This window comes from Trachurus japonicus, chromosome 11, assembly GCF_045865225.1.
Source record: "Trachurus japonicus isolate A0001 chromosome 11, Traja_1.0".
NCBI lineage: Eukaryota > Metazoa > Chordata > Actinopteri > Carangiformes > Carangidae > Trachurus > Trachurus japonicus.
The window spans coordinates 1,787,526-1,807,525 of NC_140917.1; the positions used below are offsets into that span (position 1 = coordinate 1,787,526).

General features: G+C 42.3%; 1 protein-coding gene across 1 annotated transcript in view; it reads left to right on the forward strand.

The window, feature by feature from the left end:
* LOC146977878 (uncharacterized) overlaps nt 1-20,000 on the forward strand; it is a 92,397-nt gene that overhangs the window by 43,144 nt on the left and 29,253 nt on the right. Inside the window, exons 32-37 of the mRNA XM_085790527.1 lie at nt 3,458-3,586; nt 5,907-6,923; nt 8,734-8,884; nt 10,099-10,271; nt 11,550-11,682; nt 19,717-19,836. Coding sequence (XP_085646653.1) covers nt 3,458-3,586; nt 5,907-6,923; nt 8,734-8,884; nt 10,099-10,271; nt 11,550-11,682; nt 19,717-19,836 — 1,723 coding nt within the window. The remainder of the gene's footprint in view (nt 1-3,457; nt 3,587-5,906; nt 6,924-8,733; nt 8,885-10,098; nt 10,272-11,549; nt 11,683-19,716; nt 19,837-20,000) is intronic.

The window sequence follows — 20,000 nt, forward strand, 5'->3', positions numbered from 1 at the left end:
GACCAGGGTGGTGGTCCCTCTCTTCAAAAAGGGGGACCGGAGGGTGTGCTCCAACAACCGGGGGATCACACTCCTCAGGCTCCCGGGGAAAGTCTATTCCAGGGTGCTGGAGAGGAGAATTCGGCCAATAGTCGAACCTCGGATTCAGGAGGAACAATGCGGTTTTCGTCCTGGCCGTGGAACACTGGACCAGCTCTATACCCTCCGCAGGGTGCTCGAGGGCTCATGGGAGTTTGCCCAACCAGTCCACATGTGTTTTGTGGACTTGGAGAAGGCTTTCGACCGTGTCCCACGTGGCATCCTGTGGGAGGTGCTCCGAGAGTATGGGGTCGGAGGCCCTCTGCTGAGGGCTGTACGGTCCCTGTATGACCGGAGCAGGAGCTTGGTTCGCATTGCCGGCAGTAAGTCAGACCTGTTCCCGGTGCGTGTTGGACTCCGGCAGGGCTGCCCTTTGTCACCGGTTCTGTTCATTATTTTTATGGACAGAATTTCTAGGCGCAGCCAAGGGCCGGAGGGGGTACGGTTCGGGAGCCACTTGATTTCATCTCTGCTTTTTGCGGATGATGTGGTCTTGTTGGCTCCCTCGAGGCATGACCTTCAGCATGCACTGGGGCGGTTTGCAGCCGAGTGTGAAGCAGCTGGGATGAGAATCAGCACCTCTAAGTCCGAGGCCATGGTTCTCGACCGGAAAAAGGTGGCTTGCACCCTCCAGGTCGGGGGAGAGTTCCTGCCTCAGGTGGAGGAGTTTAAGTATCTCGGTCTTGTTCACGAGTGAGGGGAGAACGGAGCGCGAGATCGACAGGCGGATCGGTGCGGCGGCCGCAGTAATGCGGTCATTGTATCGGTCCGTCGTGGTGAAGAAGGAGTTGAGCCGAAAGGCAAAGCTCTCGATTTACCGGTCGATCTACGTTCCCACCCTCACCTATGGTCATGAACTCTGGGTCATGACCGAAAGAACGGGATCCCGGATACAAGCGGCCGAAATGAGTTTCCTCCGTGGCGGGTGCTCCCTTAGAGATAGGGTGAGGAACTCTGTCACCCGGGAGGAGCTCGGAGTAGAGCCGCTGCTCCTCCACATCGAGAGGAGCCAGCTGAGGTGGCTCGGGCACCTGTATAGGATGCCCCCTGGACGCCTGGAGTGACTATGTCACTCGGCTGGCCTGGGAACGCCTTGGGGTCCCCCCGGAAGAGCTGGAGGAAGTGTCAAGGGAGAGGGAAGTCTGGGGATCCCTGCTCCGACTGCTGCCCCCGCGACCCGACTCCGGATAAGCGGATGAAAATGGATGGATGGATGGATGAAAGTGTGGTGGGTTTTTTTTCGCATTGGATAATGCGCACAGATTATACGTCATCCTGTACACGATTCACCAGCCACTGATATTGGATCCATAATCCGTCATTCAAACATCTGAGATACACACACGGAGCTCGGTCTCGCCCCAAGCTTTGAATATCCCGCCCGCTCGATAACGACCAATCAAATTCGTTTTCCTTACTCAGGTAAACTCGTGTTGCAGCTCGTGACAACTCGGCACGACAAACAGGACAAACAGCCATTTCTGTACAGCTTTAAACAGCCTGCTAGGCGGTAGAGCGGGTCGTCCAGTAACCAGAGGGTTGGCGGTTCGAATCCCGCTCTGTCCCAGTCTCTGTCGTAGTGTCCTTGGGCAAGACACCTTACCCACCTTTCCTCATGTGGATGTGTATGAATGATGGTGGTGGTTTGGTGCACATTGGCAACTGTGGCTACACCTAGTTTACCATCACTGGTGTGAATGTGGTATGAATGAATAATGGTTGCTGTAAAGCACTTTGGGTGTTGGGTGAAAAGCACTATATAAATGTAATCTATTACTACCAGGAGAATGAAGGAGATGCTGTTTGATGTTTAAACATGCAGCAGCTTCTTACATCCTGGTTCTGTAGAGCTGCTTGTTCATTGACAACACACATCGTTGTGTATGATGGGACCAGCATGACGACTACACATAATTAATAACTATCTAATAACCATCAGCAGGTCTGATACTGCAAAAAAAAAAGCAACATACGGTATTTGGTGGAATGAGTTATAAAAAAAAAAAAATTAAATACACCTGAAATGTCTAGTAGGCTAATTGAAAAATTAAAAAAAAAAAAACTGACCAACAAAGGTTAGGAACCACTATTTTAAAAGACACTTGGGTTTTTTTGGAATGTACTTGTAGATCTTTCAGCACTCACTATTAGGGCGGTCAGAACGAACTTCGCTATTCGAATAAAATTCGAATGTTAGTCAAAATGAGAACATTCGATGGTGGAAACTGACGTTCGAATGTTTTTAATGAGGCAAATTAACGTGGTGCGTCGCGACGTTCAGAGTAGTACACATGTTGATAAAACAACATGCAGTTATTGTTGTGCACAAAGTAAAGCTGCAGCTTCAAATATACAAGCAGAGTTTTTGTTAAATTGCCCGTTCATTCGGCTGCCACGGTGCGCGTATGCGTCCCCACTCTACACACACACCTTTTTTTTTTTTTAATTGATCGATCCGCGGACCACTTGTGTGCTGATCACGGATCAGCTGTGATCTGTTGCACCACAAGTTACTCTGTGCCCTAACCCCACCTGTGAAGCCGGGTTTCCACCGAATCAACGATCCTTCTTTTTTTTTTTTTTTTACCGCAACATATCAAGTAATAGGATAAAAATAAAAATACAATTCAGAAATACACAATCAAAACATAACAAGAGATTTACATAGACAACATACAGTATGTAAAAGTAACAGGATGTAGCCAATAATCTAAACATCTAATCAGATATAGAGACACATGTGATTTTGTGGGGAATCCTCACACATATACAGTGTCAAAACACACACTCAGATACAGCGACACACAGGAAATAGATCATTTATGGGTACACTACAACCTTTTGTGAGCTGCCATTAGGTGTTTCTTCACCTGTTTTTTTGAAGCTGACCTTGCTCTGGTCCTTAATCCTTATCCTTTATCTTCTTCATTTTCCTTTTTCATCATCTCTTCTTTTCTGTTTTCATGATTTTAGTTTTTCCTTTTTTTTTAATGGATCAATGTGACATAATCTTTGCCTAGTCTCTTGCAACTTTCCATCACATCTTATCGTCCACACGTATGATAATCTGGAATATTTATACATGTGTAGACCAATAAAGATAAAGACAGACTTTTAACTTGTATTTTAATACCTTGTTTATTTTATTTTATACTTAATTCATCCCCTTGCTCAGAATAATTCACTAGAAGTAGTGACAACAATGAAATATAAAAAAAAATAGTTATGTATGAAGCACATATTGGTCTTGAAAGTGACATTAATTTACACAACCAACAGAATTAACACCAGTAACAAGTGCTGTCTTATAAAGATTGTTTCTGTCTTATATTATATAAATCACATCTTTCAATCTTTTTATTTTATTTTGTTCCCGCAGGAGAGGCAAAAAGACGCGACCGCCGCTTCTGAACAAACCCAGAGTGATTTCCTGAATCCACCGGACAAACTGCGGTGCGCCGGGTGTCAAGGCGTCATAGAAAATACGCCCAGCGTCGTGCAGACGAAGGTGAGTCCGCTCAGCTTGTTCGAAAAACGTCACAGCAGCAGAAATAACCTCAGACCTCAGACCTCTGGCTTCTTCCCTGTGCTGTTCAAGTCCCTTCGTGATGAGCAGCAGTTTAATTCCCAGCTCCGCCCTGTAATGGTGCTTTTTAGTGAGTCCAGTTCAATGTGAGAGCATCAAGTGTAAACACAACATTTGGCAGCAGTGAAAAATTACATACAGTGGCTTAAAAAGGAACTACAGTTATGCAGGATTATGTAGTTTAAAGGTAGGGTCTGGAGTTTTGCTCGTTGCAGTTTGTAGCTAAACAAAATATTGAAACTGGGCCCCTCCTCTCGGGGCTAAGCTGTGTAGCCTCCTGCCCCAGACAGCAGCAGTTGTCATGACAACAAAGGAAAGGAAATACAGTCCGAGTGAAGCTCTGGAGCTGTGGGCCGATAGCCGACCGTCACCAACACTGGGAGCCTCCGTGTTATGTTTTTATGCCGTTGTGGTGAGCTGGGAAGACGGTGTTAGCGGCGGATGCTAACCGCTACCGCTAGCCGAATTTAGCATCGAGCTAGCTCACTACAACGGCCCTAATACTTGTTACCAGTGTCGGTGATTTATTTTTCTTTGTTGTCCTGACTGCTGCTGCTGAGAGAGAGACTCGTTAGCATCAGAAACAGCTAGTGCGGCTAGCAGCCTTGAGCCTCGTAGCTTCACCTGAGCTCCGTCATTGGCTGGAGAGAAAACACCGACTCTCTCGCCATAGATATCTATGCTCTCTCGCGACGCTCTAGCTCCACCCAGAAACGTCCATGTGCACAACAAAACCTGAACAAAACAAAGCAAAAGACCAAAATACAGTCCACACAGGACTAGAAGCCCATAGCTGATGATTAAGACGGATTTCATTTGTACAAGCCTAATGTTTATTTTTGGGCACAAAACTCCAGACCCAACCTTTAAGGCCCTGTCCCATTTCTCCCCCTTAAAACTTCCACTTGGTTTTGAGTTCCCTCAGCCGTAAATTCCCCTCGTTGAGGGAAGTGGCTGAAAATCTTTCCCTATGGAAATGGGACACCGCTAGCGTAGTGAACGTAGTGAACGTGATAACATACGTCACATGTTGACAATTCTACCGGTGGAGCGTGCTACTATTTTCATTCAGAAAAAATGCTGGTGGTTCCAGCTGTTGTGTTGCCTGTCGCGCTGGCTGTGTTTCTATATCTACGTCTGACCAATGAACAGAGAAGAAATGTGGCGAAAAGAAGACGCATTCGCCGTTTTCTTAGCTATGTGGACTTGTTTCAGGTATGTTGATTTGTTAAAATATTTAAATTGTCATTGTTAAGCCTCTCTGGAGGTGAAAGTAAACCTTAAACATGTGAATTCAACTATTTTAGTCTGTTTGTTAACGTTGTAAAAACACCAACTTTCTTATACCGACTGTAACAGTATGTTGCCATGGATACATGACAACAACTTCCATTCATACCAGTCATACGTGCCTGAGTGCCGGTCATAGTCATCACGTATGACTGGCATATGTGACGAGATCTCTTCCCACGAGATCTCGCGAGATTAAACTCAACGATATTATAGTATAGTATAGTATAGTATAGTATAGTATAGTATTGTATATTATAGTATAGTATAGTATAGTATAGTATAGTATAGTATAGTATAGTAGTATAGCGGGGTTTCCACCACCAGTTAGCATTACAGTAACTCTACTCGACTCGGTTTAGGTGCTGAGTTCTTCATAGTTCCTCCTCAGTAAAAAACAAAACTTATCAACCAGCGCATCCAGCGTTTCCCATTAATTAACGACTCTGTGGCGGCCGCAACTCTTTCGCGCGCGCGTGCACACACACACACACACACGCACTTACACACACACGGGCACGTGGACAGGTCAGGTGTTGTGACAGCAATAAACATATGGGCTAAATCACACTAAATTGTTATCCGCCCCCCATTAGACTGTTTGTCCGTCTGATACATTTTAGTTTTCAGTTTCAGTTTGTGGAAGAAGAAGTTTATTAAAAGCTCATGCTTACATCATGCATGTAAAGAGTTATAATAAAACATTTCAAAATGCATGTGCAACTCGGTTAAATAAAAGTCTGTTGGTCCAGTCATATGTTTTGTCATAGTTTTATTAAAATCTTGTCTCGTCTGGTTCCTGTGAACCCAATTTCGTGTCCCGTCTCGTCTCGTGAGATGAGTGTATCGTCACACCCCTGCTATATATTAATTGATCATGCATGTAGATCAAACTGGTGTTGTTGGGCCATGACTGATGCAATAATGTTGGTTGTTTTTCATTGTTTTCCAGAGTGACCGTCCAGCTACCTACTGTGTGTTAAACAGCGATGTTCCCATCCTACGCCTCTGGTTTAATGCGGACTTGGAGATAAAACAGGAGTTCAGATTAAGCAGACGGGCCGTGTGTGCCCTGCAGCGCCTGATGCAGACAGAGCAGCGCCACGGCTGGGGCAATGAACTGGAAGTCCTCATCTACGTCTATTGGCTTGCCCATGGACTTTCTTACCCTGTGGTGTCTCGTGCTTTTAGTGTGCCCCATTCCACCGTCCACAGAATTGTACACAAGGTGGCACAGTTCATTTGGGACAATCTCCACAAAGCCATTGCCTTTCCAAAGCCGGCCGACCTGGACACTGTGGCAAATGGTTTCGCTGAGCTTTCTGGGTCGCCCGTCTTCAACAGAGCCGTCGGCGCCGTTGACGGTTGTCACGTCAGAATTAAGCACCCGTCGTACCGTCCCCTGGACTATTTAAATTACAAAGGCTTTTACTCCATCAACATGCAAGCCATCTGTGACAGCGCCGGGAAGTTTTTGGATGTTTTTGTTGAATATCCAGGGTCTGTACATGGCACACGCATCTTAAAAAGCAGCGATTTCTATTTGACCAGAGAGTATCCACCCAACGGATACTTCATCCTGGGAGATGGTGGGTATCCCTGTTTGGAGACACCGATCTGCCTCATCACTCCATACAGGGAGCCCGTGAATGGCCGAGCACAGAGGAGATTCAACTATCACCAATCGAGGGCGCGTTCGGTTGTCCAGAGAGCCTTTGGCGCCATGAAGACTCGTTGGAGGTCCAGTCTGTTCGGCGACCTGAAGGCCAGTCCCACATTTGCACCGCAGGTCATAGCATCCTGTGCCTTCCTGCACAACGTCTGTCTGGACAATGGAGATGTCGTGGAGCCAGATGTTGATGTGGCACGTGACATCCTGGACCCAGAACCGCCACTACAAGAAGCTGCTGAGGAACACGAAACACCAGGGAACACCACGAGGGACTGGCTCGCTGCTCAGATCGACTCATAAGTCCCTCACATTCACATGAGGTTACTCCTCAGTATATCTCCGAGTTTAAATAAAGGTTATGAAATGAAATGAAATGAAATGACATTCGATGACCAATGTAAATAGTTTAACTCTTCTTACATGCACATGTTTTTTTGTGCTGTTCTATTGTAATAATAATAATACATTCTAATGCACTTTACATTTAAAGGGACAACGAGGAGTTTCTATTTGGTTATAAAAAAGTCTCATATTAATGTGGATGAATCTACGTTACCACTTGTTAATGGTCCATTTTAGATAAATCTATGGTTTTGTCTCTATGGTTATTTTGTTATTATTAGTGGTGGTGGAAATGCTGGGCGAGTCGACCAGCGTTTCTTTACTTTCGGTTTCGTGGCGAGTCATGAGAATAACGCCGCCGAATCTCCGTTTATGGTGGGAACTACGACGGTATGTGATCGTCTTCCAACCTCTGACTTTAATTCTTGATGAATGAAAACATGAGTCTGTCTTGCACCGGTCAAAGAATTTCAATTTCAAAACACTTCGCTTTTCCAAAACTCCTCGTTGTCCCTTTAAGCAATCTCAAAGTGCTACAGTGCAAGCTTAATTAAAAGTTAATAAAGTTAATAAAAAGTGTGCTAAAATTTAGCAGAAAGCTGTCTTAAATAAATATGTCTTTATTTATTATTGTGGACATGTGGTTCTTGTTTTTGTATAATTCTCTACACTTCTAATAAACTTTGATTCTATTTTGACAACATGGTGATGGTTTCTTTTATAACGATCTAGACATACAATGATCAATATTCTCCCTTGTAAGTCACTTTGGATTAAAGCATCTGCTAAATGACTAAATGTAAAAGTAATTAGTGTGTTGGTATGATGATTGATGATTCATATTCTCTTTCACCCATGAAAAAGTTTATTTTTTATTTATTCAAAATTTGAACATATCAAAGAGGCAAAAACAATATAAATAACAAAACCTTTCTGAATCAAAAATAAATACCAATTATTAATATATAAATACATAAATTAACACATCTGAACACTGAACACAACAGGACCCCTACCAATTTTGTCTACAAGCCTCTCAAAGAGCATTAAAAACCTCTCTGTTTGGGCCTTTTCTCCTCCTTAGTTTAGTTTATTTGTCATATACATTAAAAAGTACAATGTGCAGTCAATGTATTGAAATGTAGTCTGCCCTGGCTCACTCTCAACCCTTAAAAAATTAAAAATAAGTTAAGTTAAGATTCCTTTATTTGTCCCACAGTGGGGAAATTTACATTTGTGCAGCAGCAGCAACAAATAGCAACAGGATAAAAGAGAAAAAACAGAATAAAACAAGAGGAATATAAACATCACACAACAATAATTTATAGAAAGAATGATTTAAAAAAAAAATCATCATATAAAACAATGACATTGGCGTCCCGGTGCCTCTATGTGACCAAGCTCAGATAAATACATTGGATCAGCTGTAGCACCGCGTGTCCTCCTGCATAAAGCTGCAGTATACTGGAGCGCCTAATAAAAATAAAAAAAGGTGCACATCGCGGCTGAGTTTTCCTCTACGATGTGGTCAAGACGTACAGTGGAGACCTGTCTGTCATCGGTGCATTTCAAATATAAACTCCAACCTCAGACTGTCTGCTTCCCAGATGATCACACAGGGAGAGAGAGCATGAAGCTGCGTGAGTGATGATGAGTGTACACAGTGTTACAGAGTTCTACATCAATGTTTAGGCTTATTTGTCAGTGCTTTATGTTATCATCCTAATACAGTACAGGAAAGACCTATTTCTTTGTGCGTCCACAGAACAAAACGAGCTTCCTGTGCAGCCCGTCCTGCTCTCAGGACTTTAAGAGGATCAACGTCATCGTGGGCCGGTGTGAGTTCTGTAAAAATGAGAGAATCATCAACGACGTGAAGAGAGTGGACAACAAAGACTTGAACTTCTGCAGCGACGGTGAGGACACGGATCAAAGAAGGATCATCTTTCATCTCCTTGTTTTTTTTATATATACATATATATATATATATGTATATATAAAGCTACATCACATGTATACAGACACACTCTATCTCTCTCACACACATTTACATACACAAACACTTAGATGATCCCTACTGTTTTGTGTTATTCCATTATCTATGTGTTGGGGAAGAAGCAGGGAAGGGGACGAAAAATGAATGATTGACTGATTGCCGATGTTCTTTTGTTTTCTTTACTTTTCTTTCTCTCCATCATGTGTTTTGTTCTCTCTTATCACAAGCTACCTTAAAGGGATAGTTCAACATTTTGGCAAATTGGCCCATCACCATAATCCCTATAGTCATAGCAGTAGGTTCGTTACCTTTAATTGTCGGTGCAAGCTATTTTTAGAACGGCGGAGCAGAGCCGTGAGCTGCTCAGAGCTACGCTACAGAGGCTCATTATGGGATTTCTTGGTTTCACCTCATCAAACTCATCAAATACACAATCCAACAACTCCACAACGCTCTGGTGGACAAGTTGTGAGCTGCACATTCACCACGCTATGAGATAATAACACAACATTACCAGACAGAGTTGTTGTAGAGGGAAATACAGAGACTGATGATGAAAAACTGTCCCTGAAGGCAACGTGCATCAGTGGTTTTACATGAATTTCCCTCTAAAACAACTCTGTGTGGTAACGTTGTGTTATTATCTCATAGCGTGGTGAATGTGCAGGTCACAACTTGTCCACCAGAGCGTTGTGGAGTTGTTGGATTGTGTATTTGATGAGTTTGATGAGGGAAACCAAGAAATCCCATAATGAGCCTCCGTAGCGTAGCTCTGAGCAGCTCACGGCTCTGCTCCGCCGTTCTAAAAATAGCTTGCACCGACAATTAAAGGTAACAAACCTACTGGTATGACTATAGGGATTATGGCAACGGGCCAATTTGCCAAAATGTTGAACTATCCCTTTAATATATCTACCCCCTCCCCTTTTCCTTCTCTCTCTCTCTTTCCTTTTCTTTCTTCTTTTTCATTAGCTACTCTTAATTGTCTAGTGCTGTGTCATGTCTTTATGTTTGCTTTATGTCTGTCACTTGTGTTGCACAATAAAAGAAAAAAGAAGGATGAAGGGCCGAGTGTTTGTTGTGTTGTTGGATGTAAGAAGTTGTGTAAACGAAGACTCTGCTGCTTTCCTCCAGGCTGCTTCGTGCTCTTCCGTCACGAGCTGGCGAGGGAGTGGGGGAAACACTGCGGCTTGTGCGCGCTCTGTCGCTGCACCTCCAGGACGCTGGTGACGTCCACGTACGACGGCAGAGAGGAGGAGTTCTGCTCCGAGCACTGCAACAAGATCTTCAACCTGCTCTACTGCCACGTAGGTCCAAGCCGCCGCCGCCGCCGCCGCCGCCGCACGGGACAAAGTCTGAATATGAACACTTTTCTTTTCTTTTTTTTAATTAACGTTTTTTATTGATTCCACATATCAATATTTAACATTTCACATTATACAATTTTCTTTTTTTTTTTTTTTTTTTTGAACAAATGTCTTTATTGATATTTCAAGCTTTACATACTTAAACACACTTACAGAATTGTTCTTGTTAAAAGCTTTAAATTCTTTTGTTCCATATCTGAGTAAAAAAAGTAGAAAAGGCCAAAAATAGGAACAGCATGAACAGAGAACCTATCGGCAAGGTTATTCCATATTCTTATGACAGTGTCAGAGGTCTGAAAGTTAAAATAAATGGTTGAATAGATAATAAAAATATTGATAATTATGTAAAAGTCAAATTGAGTAGAATTTCCATGGTGATTGATACTCATGAAATGAAATAATAAGAACAGAAATACACCCTTTTACTTTTGAGGGTCCAGGCCTGTAGGTGTCTATGCTGAATCATGTAGATGTCCTGTAATGTTAGTCCAAAGTAAGTAATTAGTGGATTCCACCTCCTCTTGAATAAGGCCATGTCAAGGTTGAGCTTTGCTGTTATTTTTTTCCATTGTGTATACCCTGAGAAGTCTTTCTTTCCATTGATCAACGGTTGGGGGTAATGGCTTACACCAGGACATAGTTATCATCTTTTTTGCCACATATACAATTTTCAAACAGTATACAACAACTTCTCCACCAGGGAGCAGAGACATACAGTATATAAACATACATTCTCACAGAAAGTTACCGTAGAGTAAATGTGAAGAAATAAAAGAAACACTTTTTCACTCCTGTCCTTATTTTCACATCTCTCTTACATCGTCCCTTTTCTCCTGTTGGAGGGTAAACAACATAATAAACATATGAACAATGAACACATTTGTAGCCTGAACCAAGGGGATCAGTCATCTACCATACACATTGTCCTTACTGCACAAAGTCTGTTCTCAGTGGAGACACAAAATTAACCCAGTTTTCCCAATAATTTTTAAAAGTCTCTGTTTTTAGTCTAGTTGAGAAAGTCAGCTTCTCCATTCTATAAATATTGAGCGTTACCTCGACCCAATCCTCCATTTTTGGTGCATCAGTTTTAAGCCGTTTTCTGGCGATGGCTTTTTTAGCTGCCACCAGCATTATTCGAAATATGTATTTTTGAATGAACGTTTTTCATCTGCTCACTTCACCGCCGCTCTCCGCTCTCCGCTCTCTCTCCCGCAGCTCGCCAGGTGCGACAGCTGCGGTCGTCAGGGGGAACTGAAGCAGAGTCTCCACATACGGGGCGAGGTCAAACACTTCACTGACCTCAAGTGTCTCCTACGCTACTGTAACAAGCTCCAGACGGGCGACGCAGGTGAGTGATGTTGTTGTTTCACCTGTTTGATATATAGACACATACAAACACAAACTCAACAAACACAGAGGAGATGTATATTATATATACAGTTATAATGGCTTGAAGTTCTTTAAAAGTCTTTTCTTCCTCCTAGATCTTTTTTTGATCAAGGTATTTTTATTTAGTTTTACAAGTTATAGTTTACAATTTAACATAAGTACAACAGAACACACAGGGAGAAAAAAACAAACAAACCGTAAATCCCATCCACCCCCCACAATACCAGACATACAGAGTTCACAGTATGAGATACATAGTTCAGTATACAGAACTCATATAGCCAGATAACAAAAAACAAACAAACAACATATACAACAAAAAATAAATACAATAATAAAGATGACTGAGGGCAACAACAGAGGTTTACAGTGCTATATTGTCTGCTTCCATATCTTCAACAAACATTAAGAAAGGCTGCCATATGTTATAAAATTTTCTAGTAGACCCCCTGATTGTGTATCTGATCTTCTCCAACTTGATATGGTACATGATTTCCCTAACCCAATGGCTGTATGTTGGAGGTGCTGGGTCTTTCCATTTCAATAATATTAGTCTCCTAGCTAGGAGAGAGCAGAAAGCCACCATTATTCTTTCCCACATCTCTAGATGGGAGTCTATCTGAGTTACACCAAAAAGTGCAATGAATGGAGATGGTGCAAGCCTTTTTGCAAAGATCTTAGAAAAGGTCTCAAAGATGGGCTGCCAGAAAGCGCAAAGCTTTGGACATGTCCAGAACATGTGTAGGAGAGTGGCTGGATCTCGCCCGCATCTGTCACAAGTGGGGTCTATATCAGCATTGATCTTAGAGAGTTTTACTTTAGACCAGTGCAGACGATGTACAATTTTAAACTGAATAACAGCATGTCTAAGACAGATGGAAGATGAAAAAATTCCCTGTATTATTTTGTGCCAAGTGTCGTCTGTGATTTGCTCATTTAAATCTGTCTCCCATTTATTTTTGAGGAGGTCCAAAGGCATCAAGTTATGAGAATATAGTATTTCGTATATTGTGCTAATGGTTCGTTTTCTGACTAGTTTACAATCAAAAATTGAATCCAACAGGCCAGTTGGAGGACGTAAGGGAGAACATATAAAGTTTGAGAATACAAAATTCCGAAGTTGCAGATATCGATAAAAATGTGATTTGGGAATGTGATATTTTTGTACCAACTGTTCAAAGGAGGCAAAACTGCCGTCAATATACAGATCAGACAGTGATACCATACCTCTTCTGGACCACATATCAAAGACCCCATCTATTAATGATGGGACAAACATATGATTCAGTGTAATTGGGGCAGCCTGAGAAAGATCTGTAAGTGCAAAGGATCTTCTGAATTGGTTCCAAATCTTGATTGAGTGCAAAACAACAGGGTTGGAGGTAAAGTTAGAAATGGGCTGTGTAAATGGCAACTTAGAACACAGTAAGGCTTTTAAAGAAGTGGAATTTACAGATGCCCCCTCCAGATTTAGCCATTCAGTGTCAGTGTTATCATTATCGTTATCCATCCAATATAACAGTACTCGAATGTTAACCGCCCAATAGTAATACAAGATATTAGGGAGTGCCATTCCTCCCATTGAGCGAGGTCTCTGAAGTACACTTCTTTTTATCCGGGGCGGTTTTTTGTTCCAAATGAAACTTGATATCTGATTATTCAATTTCGTAAAAAAAGATTTAGTTAAAAAGATGGGAAGGCACTGGAATATATATAAAAACTTGGGCAGTATATTCATTTTTACTGTATTAATTCTTCCACCCAGAGAGAGAGGCAGGGGATCCCATCGTTCGATATCCTGATTTAAGTTTGATAACAGGGGCTGATAGTTAGCAGCATAAAGATCTTTATGTTTATCTGTAATCCATATGCCGAGGTATTTGAATTTTTTGAAGCTAATTTTAAAGGGGAGTGAATTTAAGGATGTCTCATCATTACTAGTGCCAACAGGCATCAGCTCACTTTTTTGAACATTGACCCTGTAGCCGGATAGTTTGCCAAATTCTTTTAGTAAGACCATTAGCTTAGGAAGACTCAAAAGGGGTTGTGATATATATAGTAGCATGTCGTCCGCATAAAGCGAGACTTTGTGCTCCTCCCCAGCTCGGTGAATTCCTCTGATATCAGTATTTTGCCTCAGAGCTAAAGCTAGTGGTTCCATTGCAACCGCAAAAAGAAGCGGTGACATGGGGCATCCCTGTCTTGTACCACGTTTAAGCTCGAAGAAAGGGGACAAATTATTATTAGTACGAACAGCAGCCATTGGAGAAGTATATAAAAGTCTGATCCATGATATGAATTTATTGCCAAATCCAAACCTCTGCAGTGTGCTGAAAAGATAGCCCCACTCCACCCGGTCGAACGCCTTTTCAGCATCAAGTGAGAGGACGACCTCTGGCACACCAGGTGGAGAGGGGCTATAAAGGATGTTAAAAAGGCGTCTGACATTGAAAAAAGAGTAACGGTTCTTAATAAAGCCTGTTTGGTCAGGTGATATAATGGAAGGCAGAACCCCTTCTAGTCGGCGTGCCAGAACCTTGGCAAGGATTTTTGCATCCGTGTTAAGGAGAGAGATTGGGCGGAATGAATTGCACTCTAGAGGGTTTTTTTCCTTTTTTGAGAATTACAGAGATTACTGCTTGGCGCATGGTCAGAGGTAGGGTCTTAAGTGAAAGTGATTCTTCAAAAACTGACATTAGTAAAGGGGCAAGTTGGTCTGAGAATTTTTTGAAGAAATCTGTTGGATATCCGTCCGGCCCTGGGGACTTGCCGCTTTGCATAGATCTGATTGCAGATATTATTTCCAGGGCCGAGAAGTCTTTCTCCAATGAATCAGCTATGTTTGGGTCTACGGATGGAACATGTAGGGATCTTAAAAAATCCTCCAACACTGAGGGTGCAGTTTGACATTCTGATGTGTATAATACTTGATAGAAATTTTGAAAACAGGAGTTAATTTTGAGGCTATCTGTACACTTTGAACCTTGTTCATCATTGATTGCAGGTATAGTCTGATTGGCAGTTCTTTGTCGTAACTGATGTGCGAGAATACGTCCAATTTTTTCCCCATGTTCATAGCATCCGTGTCTAGATTTGGAGAGAAGATATTCCGCCTGTTGCGTTGATAGGATATCAAATTCGGTCTGCAAAGACAGACGTTTTTTCACTATGTCAGGAGATGGTTGATGGCTATATAACATATCTAGTTTCAGGATTTGATCCATTAGTTCTTTAAGGCGCACTGTATTTGTTTTCTTCTTATTTGCGCAATAAGAAATGATTTGGCCTCGTAAATAAGCTTTTAAAGATTCCCATATAGTTGAATATGACATTCCTGGCGTTTGATTAGTGTCAAGAAAAAATTGTATTTCAGATGAAATAAAGTTGGTAAAAGACTCTTCTGATAAGAGAAGAGGATTGAGTCTCCAAGGGCGGTAACTATTTTGTGTGTTAGGAATGCTGATTTTCGTGGTTAGCGGACCATGATCTGAAATGACTATGGCATCATAATCACACTTAGTTACAGAAGATAGAAGTCTTTTATCCAGGAAAAAAGTATCTATGCGAGAATAGCTCTTATGCACTGGGGAGAAAAAGGAGTACGCTCTAGCAGTGGGATTACGAAATCGCCATACATCCACTACACCATATGTTTTAAGAAAAAGCTGGATTGTGTGTGCTGATTTAGACAAGGACGTCGTTTTGGAGGAACTGCGATCTAAGGTAGGGGAAAGTACACAATTTATATCACCACCAAGGATAAGATGGTGTGATGTCATGTTTGGTAGACGAGAAAAAAAATTTGAAAAAAATTCTGGATTGTCCCAGTTTGGCGCATAAATATTGGCCAGGATGACCGGAAATGAAAAAAGTTGCCCTGTCACAATAATGTAGCGCCCTGCAGAATCAGAATCGACATTAGCCATTGTAAATGGTATATTTTTATCAATGAGGATGGCTGCCCCCCTAGTCTTTGTGTGGAAATTAGAATGATAAACTTGTCCTGACCATCCTCTTTTTATTCGGAACAGGTCCGTTGTGCGCAAATGCGTCTCCTGAAGAAACGCAATATCGGTCTTAAGTTGTTTTAAGTGTGTAAATACCTTTTTTCTCTTAATTGGATGGTTAAGTGACTTCACGTTCCAACTCACAAAGTTCACTGATGAGAGTCCAACCAGCCCTCTAGTAGAATTAGGATCAGTCATAACCTACTGAGTAAGATATTTAGTGCACTTGAAATTTACATCTGGCTGAGCAAATAGAAAGTAAGAAAGACATACATAAAATAAATCCAAGAAATAAACAAGTCTGGTATAATCCCACCCTCCCCCACCCCACCTAGTGCCTAGAGAAACAAGGCAAACATGGTACCCCTCAAGAACAAATCCACACATATGTGTTTGTGTTGGGGAACTCTATAGAGCCAACTGTTCAGGCTCCCATCGAACGCTTCATGAAAACCAGTTCAGCGCATTGTTATTGTAGTACTACAACATCTGCTATGTGTTCAAGTAAGAGAAAATAAAAAATAAAAATAAAAATAAATAATTTAAACCCCACATCTCTTATGGAATCAATAGTTTAAAGGTGTTAAAATTAAACACTGTGGATTAGCCATCATATAAAATTAAAACAATTACATTTTGTAATCAACAGAAATATTCAGTCAGACAAATCCTGTCACTATAAGGCAACCTTTAAGTTGTAAGAAAAACAAAATCAAAGAACTATTAGGCTACAGTAAGCCTATGAATAAAGGTAATCAGCATTGACAAAGAAAGGAGAGAGAGAAGGGGTCTCTTGGCCCAGTCATTTTACATTTGTCTTCCACTTTGAACCTTGACAGCAGAAGCTGGTGAAACTTAACAGTCTAACAACAGTGACATTAGTCCACTGGGTGCAGCCAGTTTAGCTGCCTTTCCACGGACGAAAACAAATAAAGTATTGTCAGAATAGCTGAAAACACGAAAACAGTCTCACTCACGCTCCTCGGCGGGGATGATGTGGTTCCTCACGTAGGTCATCGCTTTTTCTGCGTCGGTGAATTCCTTTTCTTCCCCGTTGTGTGTGACACGGAGACGGGCTGGGAACAGTATGCCAAACCGGACGTTCTGGCGGTTGTGGAGCAGCTTTCTGACCTCGGTGAACGCAGCTCTGGCTTTGGCGACTCTTGTAGTATAATCCGGGAAGATAGCAACTGACTCTCCGTTGTACCGAAGTGGAGCACGGGTGCGCGCCCGGTTCAGTACCTCAACACAGTCCTGGAAATAGTGAAGTTTGGCTACTATCGCTCGTGGTTTCCCGCCGGGTTTTCTTGGAGCCAGGCTTCTGTGTGAGCGATCAATGAGCACATCCTTGTCCAGTTGCAGCGCCTCTCGTAGCAGCTTTGAGACCGATGTCGTGGAGCTTGATCCAGGCGTCTCAGGCAGCCCCAGTATTCTGATGTTACACCGCCGCGCTCTTCCCTCCATGTCCTCGCATTTGTCTCGGAGCTCCGCCACCTCCGTCTTCAGGGTGTTCACCGTGGTCTGCAAAGTCACCACCTCGTCTGACCATGCTGACAATCCGGTCTCCATGTCTCGGACTGTGGTTTTCACTTGGTCGATCTCCGAGTGAATCGCCGCCGTGTTATTTTTAACTTCTGCTTTTAATGCCTGCAGCTCGTTTTTAAGGAAGTCGAAGTCGTCGGCAAGTGCGTTTTTCATTTCTGATTTTATCACCGCCGAAATTTCAGTTTTCAGCGAGAGAAGAATCTCCGACTTCAAGGACTTGGCGTCCATCTCTGGTTTAACGTTAGCTGACCGTAGATGTGGTGGAGATGGTCTTGCCGCGGTGCTAGTAGCAGTGTAGCTCCCGGCGGTGTTGGGCCTCGTGTTCGCTGCTCCAGTATATTGAAATTTTTTCAGATTCGTCGCCATTCACTCAAACGTAGACTTCCTCTCAGCTTCGGAAATGTTTTCAGAGCAGATTAGTCAATATTTTAATGTACTGCGCGCTTATTAACTTAAAATAAAAAAGAAGTTCGACGGGAGCTCAAACAAACACGTCCTACTCCATCGCCAGCTCAACAGCGCCCCTCTTCCTCCTAGATCTTTGTAAATATCAGTCAGTATTCTTGTACTTGATAATACATCGATCTAGATATAAAAATACTAATACTCCGATAATAATGTTTTGACATGAATGTGTTTTATATGGAGAGATGACCAACACTAGGGTTCAATCAATCAATCAGGCTTTATTAGTGCAGCACTTTTCATGCCCAAGGCAGCTCAAAGTGCTTCACATGATAAAAACAAGGAACATACAGTAGGGGACACATATTGGGAGACACACATACATTCACATACACATACGCATTCACACAGTCATTTTAGAACATTGGATTTTAGAGACATCAAGGAAACGCTGTCTTACACTCAATCATTTGCTATGGGGAAAACACCAGATAAAATGAAGTAAAATAGATCAAATGAGAAGAAGAGGAAGAAAAAAAAAAAACTAGTTAAAATGAAGTAAAATAGATGAATGTAATAGGATAAAATAGAATAAGAATGAATCAATTAAAATAGAATAAAAAAAGATAATCATTTTTTTTTTTAAATTAAATTAAATGTTTTATAACGATAAAAATAATAAGATTCAGTTAAAAGCCAGGCTAAAAAGGTACCGTAGGTCTTCAGGTTGCTTTTAAAAATGTGTAAAAAAAAAAAGTCATCAGGTGTCGGTTCCGTAGACGTGGGCTGTAATGATCAAATGAGGCCTCACCATATGTTTTGTTAGCAACTTTTGGAATAATTAAAAGGCCGCTGCCTGAAGACCTGAGAGTTCTAGACGTTCTCACATTTTGTTTATATACCGTAAAACTTCAAATAATGGCCGAGTCCCAATTAGCCGCCGGTCCCAATTAATCGCCGGGTGTAGCAAAATATTTTTTGTATTAAACGCCCATCCCAAATAAACGCCGGGTCAAACATTGTTTTTCTGGTTGCCAAAAATATTCTATGCAAATATAGCCTCCCTAAATACAAACAAATAACCTTAAACAAATTGAAAGGGGTGTCTCGAGACATTAAAGACGGCCGAGGACCGACGAGACGCCTCTGGGCTGGTTGCTCCTGCCCGGTCTGTCCACTCCTCTCATCCGCACTTCAGCACCTGTCCTGGGCTGCACCGTGTCGGCTCGGCTCGGCTCGCTACTCCTCATTTAAATGACTTATTACTCCATTTAAAAGTAGACGATTCACTGTTCTGTTCTCATACGTGTGTTTAGGCTATACGTTGCATTATTATAAGCAATACTTCATTCCCTCAAAAAAAAAAAAAAAAAAAAGGACGGTGGTGCGAGCCAACACAGGTGCTGAAGTGAGGGAGAGGGGTGGAGAGACTGGGCGTCCGCGGGGCTCTTGCAGCTTGTGGCGGATCAGAGAGGGCAGAGGACCGACATGACCGGGGGTCTCGGTCTCCTGGTACCTGTGCGGGCCAGGACCACGGAGGTCAGCGAGACCGAGAACTAGTCTGCCCTGGCCGTATAATGTCTCGAGAAACACGTAGGCCTATCGTTCCACCGCAACCTGCCGCCACGGACACACTATTAATAAACGCAGGTCCCCAATAAACGCCTGTTGATTTGAGCGATTTAAGCAAATAAACGCCCGGGCCCTTATTTGGTGTTTTACGGTACTTGTTATTTATTTTGTATTGTTGACAAAAGCAACTTTGTTGTTGGTGTTGGGAGTAGGCAATTAAAAAAAAGAAACACTAAGGCACGAAGTGGGGAAGGGGTAGGAGTTAATAAATTAAAGCTCCTACTCCTTTTCAAACATGCTAATTGTTGTATCAACCGTAGTGCTTTAAATGTGTTACATACTGTATTACTCACATGTTTGAAGTAAAACCTTCACTCATTCATTCATTCATTCATTCATTCATTCATTCATTCAAATGAACGATCAACATCTGGATTCAGGACTCATCTGCTTCTCACCTACAGTCTCTTCACCTCCGAGACCCTCGGGCGCCGCCGAGGCGTCCCCCGTCATCGCTAACGTCATCTCGCTCGCCAGCGCTCTGGCTCGACAGGACAGCTCCTCCTCCAGCACCTCACCGCTCGGTACACACACACACACACACACACATAGTTGTGAAATAATCAGATGTTCAAAAACATATGTTCCTCATAATTACATTAACGTACAGAAACAGAACCCAACTCACAAGCAGACTTAAGATATTTCAAGTAAATCAGACGAACACTAATTAATTGTACCAAATAGC